Source organism: Jaculus jaculus, chromosome 18 (genome assembly GCF_020740685.1).
Source record: "Jaculus jaculus isolate mJacJac1 chromosome 18, mJacJac1.mat.Y.cur, whole genome shotgun sequence".
Classification (NCBI taxonomy): Eukaryota; Metazoa; Chordata; class Mammalia; order Rodentia; family Dipodidae; genus Jaculus; species Jaculus jaculus.
The window spans coordinates 31,477,255-31,487,506 of record NC_059119.1 but is presented as its reverse complement, the minus strand read 5'-3'; the positions used below and the strand labels follow the sequence as shown (position 1 = coordinate 31,487,506).

Below are 10,252 nucleotides of genomic sequence, written 5' to 3'. Positions count from 1 at the left end.
GTAGGAGGATCTCCATGAGTTTGAGGCCACTGTGAGAATACAGAATGAATTCCAGGTCAGTCTGAGCTAGAGTGAATCTCTACCTCACACACAAAAAAATTATATATATATATTTGAAAGACAGTGAGAGAATACGAACATGCCAGGGCCTCCTGCCACTGCAAACGAACTCCAGACGCAGGTGCATATGGCTTTTCATGAGCACTGGGGAATCAAACTTGGGCAGCAGACTTACACTGAGCCATCTCTCTAGCCTAGGAGTTGACTTTTTTAAAAGGTCAAAGGTGTCAGTTACGAATCCAAGAAATAAGATCAAAATGAACTGAGAGGAATCATGAAAAGTACATCATGATAAACAACACATTTATTTTTCATACTTATTTTGGGGAAAGGGAAAAATCAAGTTTGCCATACCCAATGCTGGTCTTTGTTGAAGAGTCTCCACTCACCATGTAAAATTGGATAGGCTGCTTGACCATAGAGGATTTTGTACTTGCATTTAATTCATAAAAAGAACTTCCTTTGAAGATAGTGGTCACAGGGTGAGCCTTTGGGAACAGCTTCTCTGGTGCACTGCCAGACTCCCTCTCTGAGTGAAGCTTTTTCCACACTGGCTACAGAGATAGGGGGTCTCTCCTGTGTGGATTTTTCCATGCAGAATGCAATTCCCCCTGGTGTGGAAACTCTTCCGGCAGTGAGAACAGGCATAGGGCTTTAGGCCTGTGTGAACTCTGATGTGGACGATCAGGCTTCCTTTTTGACTGAAGGCTTTTCCACACTGATCGCATCTGTAGGGCTTCTCACCACTGTGAACTCTTCGGTGAACAGCAAGGTTACTTTGATTCCTAAAGCTTCTCTGGCAAATGGCACATTCGTAGGGTTTCTGTCCGGTGTGGAGTCTCTCGTGGACAGCTAGACTGCCTCGTTGACTAAAGCTCTTCCCACATTCCTTGCACTGATAGGGCTTCTCGCCCGTGTGTATGCGCTGATGGGTAACTAGATTGCCTTTGGCCCTGAAGCTTTTCCCGCAGTGAGTGCACTCAAAGGGCTTCTGACCGGTGTGAATTCTCTCGTGTAACGTTAAACTACCTTTCTGCCGGAAAGATTTCCCACATTCCTGGCAGTCATAGACCTTCTGTCTCACTCCAGGGGAGTCTTCCTGCAGTGCCTTAGAATCGGGGGACTTCTGTTCCAGCTTCTCTCTTCTGAAGGAACTCTGGAAATCCCAGCTTGAAGATCCTGTGGCCTCTGAGTGATCATACTTGTGGGCTTCGGTCATCACATCTGGTAAAACGAGAGGGAAGTCATGTCAGATGAACCAATACGGCCAGTGAGACAGAACAGGGAAACGAGAAGAAATGCCCTTTGGGTGCTTAGTATGTGCCAGGCTGTATGATACGAACTTTGCATATATTCAACCTTGAAAATAACCCTGAGATTGCCACAGATGAGGAGACGAGAGCATAGAGACGCCCCCAAAGTCCACGTAACTAGATAAAGTAGTTGCGACCAAAACGCTGGCATGCTTCTAATGTAGCCTCCTAAACAATCTTGTGAGGTAGATACAATCATCTTTATTTTATAGGTAAAAAACAGGCTTAGAAAATTAAGAAAACTATATACCCAGAGTTTTATATGCAACTTTTATCTCACTCTCAAGTGTGGATCCAGGATATGAAGGGTCTAAAAAGCTTTAGAACTTTAGAAGCACTCTTTTAAACAATAACAACACCAACCACAAAAAGAGGCATAGGGCTGGAGAGATGACTTAGTGGTTAAGGCACTTGCCTGCAAAGCTAAAGGAACTAGGTTTGATTCCTCAAAACCCACGTAACCCAGATGCACAAGGGGGCGCATGCGTCTGGAGTTCCTCTGCAGTAGCTGGAGGCCCTGGTGTGTCCATTCTTTTCTCTCAAATAAGTAAAGATATTTAAAAAGATAAAAAAAAATAGGCATAAAATCAAGCAAAGGGCCTTGAAGAAACTAATGCAAGTAAGGGGCCCTGAGGCTTGAACTGTACTGGCTTCTGGAAAAAACCCACCTGCTCCCGTCTGCTCTCTGACAGTGGAGTAAGCCCTATGACCTAAGAAAACAGGTTACAGATCCCAAGTATTTCATGCCTCTGGCTCTAATCCCTATAAGATACAGCCCATCATAAAGACATAAAGCCTGGAGCTGAAGCAAAGTGACTTGTCTGATAATGAAAATCTAGCCTGGACAATGAATAAAATCTGACCAGGGCTAGAGAGATGGCTTAGTGGTTAAGCGCTTGTCTGTGAAGCCTAAGGACCCAGTTCAAGGCTTGATTCCCCAGGATCCACGTAAGCCAGATGCACAAGGGGGTGCAGGCGCCTGGAGTCTGTTAGCAGTGCTGGAGGCCCTAGTGCGCTCATTCTCTCTCTCTCTGCCTCTTTCTCTCTGTGTCTGCCGCTCTCAAATAATAAATAAACAAAAATTAAAAAAAAATTCTGACCAGAAGTTCTTTTAGAATTGATGTTATTTTTCAGTCTATTAAGATATGGGGAATTGAAATCTATTTTTCACACTTTGGAGACACTGACAGTATTTTCCAATACTGCCCTGCACCTGAGCCTCCTACCTCCTAGAGTTTAAAAATGAATCCATTGATTACTATTCATTTTCTAGATGTCATTCTTAAGAAGTTTTTTCCTTGTTCCTCTACCTTTTCCTTATTCAGGACAGGGCTAAGTTATAGGTACTCATTTATCCTGAGACTGCCTCAAAACTACCTCCATATTAAAACCATTTTCTTGCTTTTTTAAAAAAATATTATCTTGAATTCCAGCTTTTCCTGTATCCCTGAATAACAGTGAGCTCTACCAAAGGCACGTGTCTTTTGTTTCCTCAGACTGCTGGTCAGCGCTGAGGACAGAGATCCTGAGAACATTCCGGCAACCAGCCGACTCACTGAAAAATGCTACATTCTGGGCGTATCTTCCGTGACAATCCAGCAGGGTAGCTGTGGGAAATCCAAACATGTCCACTCGTGCTCTATGACGTAGATCGCCACCTCCTCATATGATTCTTCCATGGGCTGGTCTTGAACACCTGAGGGACAGAAAACAAACAAAAACAAAACAACAGAAACAAACAGGAAAGGGCAGAGTTGATCACTGAGAAGGACAGAGTTACACTGGGAGCTCCAGTTTGAGGTGTGAGTGAAAACAAAAGCACTCTCGATTGCTTGATGTATTATCACTACAGATGCCCAAAAGTGAGACCAGGCAGTGGGAAAGCCAACAGCCTATAAACAGAACCTTCTTCCAATCAGTCACCAATGAATGGTCACTACTGTTTGCACTTTATTTATTTTATTTTATTTTTTGTTTTTTTGAGGTAGGGTCTCAATCTGGTTCAGGCTGACCTGGAATTCACCATGTAGCCTCAGGGTGGCCTCGAACTCACGGTGATCCTCCTACCTCTGCCTCCCCGAGGGCTGGGATTAAAGGCGTGCGCCACCACGCCCGGCTTCTGTTTGCACTTTTGTCTGGGTGTGGGGTTGGGTAACCAGTGTCTATCATTTTATCCCTCAAGCACAAGAAGCTGGCATTTCAGCCTTCACGATTGGGGCTGCAATGGAAGAGCTCCAGCTTTCCTTCTCTCTAACCCCTAATTACAAGGATCTAACAAGGGATTTCTTGTTACTATTTGATCCTTCTGAGCAGGCTCTAGGCCCAAATCATCTTTTTCTTACTTGACTTTTACCTTTTATTTTTATTTATTTATTCCTTATTTCAAGATCCAAATTACTGAATGTGTAACTTTCACATTTTCTAGATGTGTGCACTTATGTGGTAGGGCTCAGTGTACTTTTTGTTTCCATCTGATGTGTCTGATCGAGATGCTGGATCCTTGGGGCTGGAAAGATTGCTCAGCTGCTAAGGTGCTTGCCTACAAAATCTAATGACCTGGGTTTGATTCCCCAGTACCCACGTACAGCCAGATGCACAAAGTGGCACATGCGTTTGGAGTTTGTCTGCAGAGGCTGGAAGCCCTGGTGTGCCTATTCTTTCTCCCTTTGCTTGAAATAAATAAATAAAAAACTTTTTTTTTTTTTTTTTTTTTTTTGGCTTTTTGAGGTAGGGTCTCACTCTAGTCCAGGCTGACCTGGAACTCACTATGTAGTCTCAGGGTGGCCTCAAACTCTCAGTGATCCTTCTACCTCTGCCTCCTGAGTGCTGGCATTAAAGGCGCACACCACCATGCATGGCCAATAAAACATTTTTAAAAAGATGCTGGATCCTGAGTTAAATACAAGGTACTATAGATCAGTAAGTACACATCCACAAAGCAACGTGTATGGTACCTGATACCCCGGGTTGGGTTTTGTCACTGGGGATTCTAGAAAAATAGGGTTTGTTCAAAAGAAGTGGGTTGAATTTATACCACTACCTGTTGTGAGGTCTCCAACAAGTGTCAAGTCAGCTGTGTTTCCAGTACCTCCTTGATTAGTGAGGAGAGATTGTCAACAGGCTTCTCCTTTGATCACAAGTCTGAGGAATCAAATTCTCCAAGACTTTGAAGAAACTGGCTTTATAATACAGAACATTGTGTTTCCTATCAGAAATGCCATCCTGTCCAGTAACCTTTGGGAAAAGCTCAGAATTAGGCCCTGGGAGCCTTGGCTCCCTCAGTACATGACCTCGGGCAAAGTAATCCATTAACAGCCCGACTCTTGCTTCTCCATTTATTAAATAGGCGAACCCCATTTTTATTCTAGCAGTTCCTGGAAGAACAGGATGTGTGTGTGTGTGTGTGTGTGTGTGTGTGGGGTGGAGGGTGTCTCATAGTTGAGACACAACCCACAGATTCAAGGCCTAAAGCAGAGGAGCCTTCTCAGAAGGCGGAGGCTGGAGCACAGGGTGATCTGTGAGGTCTGGGGGACATACGGGATGGGGGTACTTCCAGGGCGAGGAGCTCCGGGGTGGGGGTGACTTTTCCGCATATACTCCATTCCAGTCTGTCTTCCTTTCCTGCACCCAAAGGGGCTCTGTCCCTGCGCGCCTCCCCGGGCGCCTGCGCCTTCTTCCTTCCTGCTCCTGGGTGGCCCCCTCCGGGCCCCGCTGCCCCTTCCCTTCCCTTCCCGGGGCGCCCCCTCCCACGGCTGCAGGGTCCTGGCCTCGCAGGGGTCCCTTCCCGCCGCGGCACCCCGGCCCACCCCACTGTCCGGCCCCACGGGGGTCCTTCGCTGCGGGGGGCCGGGGTCGCGCGGCGCGGCAGGGCACCACGCGGCAGGGCGCGGCGCGGCCCCGGCTCTCCCGGGCACGGACCGGGCCGTGGCCTCACTCACCGCAGCGGCGCGCGCCCGAGGACAGACAAAGCCGGCGCCGAGCCCGCAGCGGCTGCAGCAGCGGAGCGGAGAGGAGCGGAGCGGAGCAGAGCGGCGCCTGGACTACAACTCCCAGGAGCCCCCGCGCGCCCGGGGCATTGTGGGAAGAAGTTCCCCGACCCGGGGCCTCGGCGATCTCCCGAGTGAGGTCTTGGCCGAAGCGGGGACGGCGACGCCGGCCCCCAGCGTGCTGGCGGGATGCAAAGGCCTGCGAGAGAGGAGCTGTTGATGAAAACCTCAGCGCACAGATGTCAAAACCTCAGTGCACAGATGTCCTGCTCCACCGCTGCCACTCGAGGGTTCTGTGACGGGGCTCAGCAGCCCGGGGCAAATATTCCACATGAAGAATTAGGAACGCCTTCTGGCCCGCTCAATAAGAAATCTCGGGCTGGGGAGATGGTTAAGGCGCTTGCCTGAGTAATCCCAAGGACCCAGGTTCGATTCCCCAGGACCCACCTAAGCCAGCTGCACAAGGTGGCACATGCGTCTGCAGTTCGTGTGCAGTGGCTGGATACCCTGGAGCACCCGTTGTCTCTCTTTCCATCTTAATAAATAATAAAAAGTTTTTTTTTTTAAAAAAAGAATTCTTAGCCGGGCGTGGTGGCGCGCGCCTTTAATCCCAGCACTCGGAGGCAGAGGTAGGAGGATCGCTGAGAGTTCGAGGTCACCCTGAGAATACATAGTGAATTCCAGGTCAGCCTGAGCTAGAGTGAGACCCTACCTTAGAGAACCCCCCAAAAAACCAAAACAACAACAACAACAACAACAAAAAAAACAAAACAAAGAATTCTTAATGCTGGGGCGTGGTAGTACACACCTTTAATCCTAGCACTTGGTAGGCAGAGGTAGGAGGATCACCATGAGTTCGAGATCACCCTGAGACGACATAGTGAATTCCAGATCAGCCTGTCCATAGGGGGGGGGGTGTGGGGGAATAAAGAATTCTCCTGTAGGAGAGATGGTCCATCAGTTAAGGGCAATTTTGATCCCCAAGTCTTAAAAACAGAGATATTAACTTGGCTGCATGCAATGCTACCAGACAAGCTAGGTATTAGGCAGAATTATTACCAACGTGAGGCATAGTCAATCCTTCACCACATCTGTTTTATTAAAGGTAAAACGTGATCAGATATACCCTATACATCCACACTTTTCTTCAAGACTCTTGTAACTGACCTGGGTGCTCAACAGCTAAACTTGGAATTAGGGGCTAACAGGACATCTAATATTTTGGTCCCTGCCTCCAGGTCAACCAGGATCTAGGAGATGATTGGTCATCTCTAAAAGGGTCATACATAAATGTAAAAAAAAAAAAAAAAAAAAGGGGCTGGCTTAGCTGTAAAGGCACTTCCCTGTGAAGGCTGAGGATGTGGGTTTGATTCTCCAGGTCCCACATAAGCCAGATGCACAAGGTAGCCTATGTGCCTGGAGTTGGTTTGCAGTGGCTACATAGGCTGTGGTGTGCTCTCTCTTTTTCTCTCTGTCTCAAATAAGAATACAAACAAACAAACAAACTTTAAAAGGTCATACAGCTCTTCTCCTTCCTTTCTCTCTCTCTTTCTTTCTTTTTTGAGGTAGGGTCTCGCTTTAGTCCAGGCTGACCTGGAATTACTATGTACAGGCAGAGGCAGAAGGCATGAGTTAGTGTTAGAGTTTAGTATTGTAAATCAGCTTCAGACAGGGGAGCCTATTAGTCTGACTCATTGTTTATATTGTAGTTATATTTTTCTTGTTGGGTGATTAAGACTATGTAGGCTGTCAGAATTAACTGTATACTTTGGAGGTCAATAATGGCTCTGTAGGAGAGACTTTTAGGGACCTGTGAGGAGTTTTATGACTGTCAGCATTGTCATTGTGAGGATAAGTCAAAGCTGTGCTGACCAGGTGGCCCTCCTTCTTTTGGGAAGCCTGGAGGACTGATTTTCCTCCAATTGCAGAGCTCTTGTTGCTGATACACTTGACTTGGAACTCATTTCTGGGTTTCCACATCCTCTCTTATCAAGAAGATAGGTAACTTATCAGAGGCTAGAAGTTCAAGTGTCCCATCATCTCTTGTGGCCTTTTGACCCGGGAGCAGGAACCAAACTATTGGTTCTCCTTTTAACTCCAATGTGCCAATTGATTTTGGCTTCTACATACGATTATTACTCACTGGGAGAGACTGTACATATCTGATTAGCAAAATGGATTAGTTAAAAAGGGTGCAGAACATATCTGGTTAGCAAAGTAGCTCTGTTTAGAGAATGACATAATAGTTTAAAATCATTCTGATTAATATTTAAGTTTAGTTGTCAGGTGACAATGTAAGCTATATCTGAGACATAGAAAGCATACACATTCTATCTTTTAAGTATCTGTCAGTTATAAGTATAGGCAGAACATATTAGTAGCCCTAAAGACAGTATTTTTTTTATCAATAACTTTAAGGCAATTGATTTAATCTAGAAATTGTATGCAAGGAAGAAGACAAGACAGTATAAAAACATAGCATTTAAGCTGGGCATGGTGGCGCACGCCTTTAATCCCAGCACTCAGGAGGCAGACGTTGGAGGATTGCTGTGAGTTCAAGGCCACCCCGAGACTCCATAGTGAATTTCAGGTCAGCCTGGGCTAGAGTGAGACCCTACCTCAAAAAACCAAAAACAAACAAACAAACAAACAAAAATCCCATAGCTGGGCATGGTGGTACACACCTTGAATCCTAGCTAAGAAAGAGCCTATGATGTCAGAGTCAAAAGCAGAGGGTGAGGAGATTAGTATGGGGAGGCGTTAGGGAGGAGCACATTTCTGAGACCTTGGCTAGGACCTGGTGACAATGGCAGGGAGAGCAGAGAGAAGGCCTTGCATACAGAGTGAAAAATAGGGTACTGCGGACCATCTGCCTGAACATTGGCAGAAGTTTGTTTTAATTCAGTGAGAATTCAGAAATCAAAAGTAGCATTCTCAGGCCATTTGGACCCATTGTCCAGATGATGGATGTGGCCAAGCAGAGTTGCAGAGAAAGACAAGATGTTGTCCAAGAGTCATAGAGGCTTTACGTTCTTAAGGAGACAGGGAAAGAGCAAAACAAGGGTGAGAGGAAAATAAACCAGAGCTTAAGCTGGGTTTACACGGCACACCAATATGACCCCCTGACCTGTTAGGGTGAACGGGGCCTGCACCTCCCATGTGGGCAGAGGCCGTACAGGTCACACCTTTCTGCTCTTTAGCCTGTTAGTGGGTGAAGAAGGTGACTGTGCTTCTCTGATGGCGAGAGCTGCTGGCTGTGGAAGGTTAAAGTGGCTGGCAGTGGAAGGTGAGAGCTCAGGAGGGAGAGAGAGAGGACAGAGGGAGAGGCGGTATCCTGAGATGGTGCAACCAAACCAAAAGGTGCCCCTTAGGGTACGGTAGACCAGAGCGTGAGACCCGAGGTGTCCAGAGTGCATCTTTCTGGAGACCTGGGGTTGGGGCCTAGCGGCCAAGGGGTATATCCTGATGTGCTGGTATGGCTTCCATGAGGAGGGGTGAAACTCAAGACAGGCCGACTTGAGAGCGAGGGACACTTACTGAGAAGGAGGGAGGAGACAGAAGAAAGAACAGTGAGGCCAAATCATGTGAGGGTGTGAGAGCCTGTATCAGGCAGAGATGGTCTGAGGCCTTCAGAGGGTCGAATGGCAGCTCAGTGGCCCAGTCAGAGAAAAGAAGGTCTGGCCACCTAAGGGGGCAATCAGAAACTTTCCTGTCCAAGTCAGGGCACTACATGTAAGGTTCAGGAGTGACCAAGACCCAGAGACTACTCTGAGGCAAAGATGGAAGTTTTTATTTGGGGAAAAACATGAACTGCCAGGACTGACTCTCAAGAGTGGAGCAGTCAGCTTGGGGTGACAGGTAGTGGGCTTTATAGGCTCTTCAGTTGGGGGAAGGTGAGGAAAAGAAGGAATTTTTGTTGTTGTTGTTGGGGCAGTAAATCTCCGTTTTTACATTAGTGAGACCAGAAGTGAGAGATAAGGGGGCAGTAAATCTAGACTTGGAGCCTTGTTAGGCAGGGGAGGGACAAGGACTGGGCAATTTCTTGAGGAATGTGAATGACTCACTTCTCTGTCGCCCTCCTGCTGTCCTAGGGGACTCCATTTTGTCTTGACCTAACACCTCTGTCATATCTTCTCAGCACCATGGTGTCTTCCAAGTCATCCCAAGGTCACTGCCATCTAAAAAGGGAATTGAGTGTAGCATTAATATAAGGGTATGAACACTAAGAGAAGTGCTTACTGGGCAGTTTGGTGAGCATAGTATATACATTTAGCCAGACAGCTGCAGATGTATACCCCTAGGGCTCATGACTACCCCTATTGTAGGTTTTCAGTATCAGGGATGTATTCCCTCCCATGGAGCAGGCCTCCAGTCCAATTAGAGGGTGGTTGGTTTCCCCTATAACAGATGTGCCATTATTGCACCTGTTGATTCATTTGGCCTGACTGGCCAAATATAAGGCTTGCAGTGCCCACTGTTGAGTAGCTTCACTGGTGATTTCTCTGTCTCCCATTGAACTGCATGTAGTGTGGCTTTTTCCATCTTTCTGTCAGCTGGTCTACATGGAGGAGTTTTCAGCTTAGCTCTAGCAGGATTTCTCAGTGGCCTTGCAGCCCAAGTATGTGGAGTCTTCAGCAATAGGGTCTTGCCATCTATTCCTGGTGGGAAATGAAGGACCTTGGCAATGACCTGTAATGTTTTGGGGCATCAGGGACATCCCTGGCCAACAACTCACTGGAAGATATCCCATCCCTGGCACTGAAAATTTTCTAGTAACAATCTATTGCTCCTGTGTGTTCCATTGTCCAAAAAAGTGGGTTGAAATTTTTATCTTTATTTAGTTATGAGAGAGAGAGAGAGAGAGAGAGAGAGAGAGAGAGACAGACAGGCAGA

General features: G+C 46.9%; 1 protein-coding gene across 2 annotated transcripts; it reads right to left on the bottom strand.

Moving 5' to 3' along the window:
* Window positions 1-342: 342 nt before the first annotated feature.
* On the bottom strand, window positions 343-5,459 carry Znf32 (zinc finger protein 32). Of its 2 annotated transcripts, XM_045137850.1 has the most exons (4): window positions 5,312-5,411; window positions 4,414-4,607; window positions 2,930-3,069; window positions 343-1,284 (listed from the first exon to the last, which is right to left on the bottom strand). In XM_045137850.1, exons 3-4 carry the CDS (start codon window positions 2,997-2,999, stop codon window positions 536-538), a joined length of 819 nt encoding a protein of 272 aa, XP_044993785.1. In that variant the 5' UTR covers window positions 3,000-3,069; window positions 4,414-4,607; window positions 5,312-5,411; the 3' UTR covers window positions 343-535. The 2 variants fall into 2 exon arrangements, with proteins under 2 accessions (XP_044993785.1, XP_044993786.1); XM_045137851.1 differs by lacking the exon at window positions 4,414-4,607 and having other exon boundaries at window positions 5,312-5,459.
* Between the last annotated feature and the right edge of the window lie 4,793 nt (window positions 5,460-10,252).

Bases quoted from the DNA above. Each gene is read 5' to 3' on its own strand.
- Znf32 (XM_045137851.1), bottom strand. From the start codon at position 2,999: ATGTTTGGATTTCCCACAGCTACCCTGCTGGATTGTCACGGAAGATAC. The intron at 1,285-2,929 runs GTGAGTCGGCTG...TCGTTTTACCAG, and splicing joins CCAGAATGTAGCATTTTTCA to ATGTGATGACCGAAGCCCAC.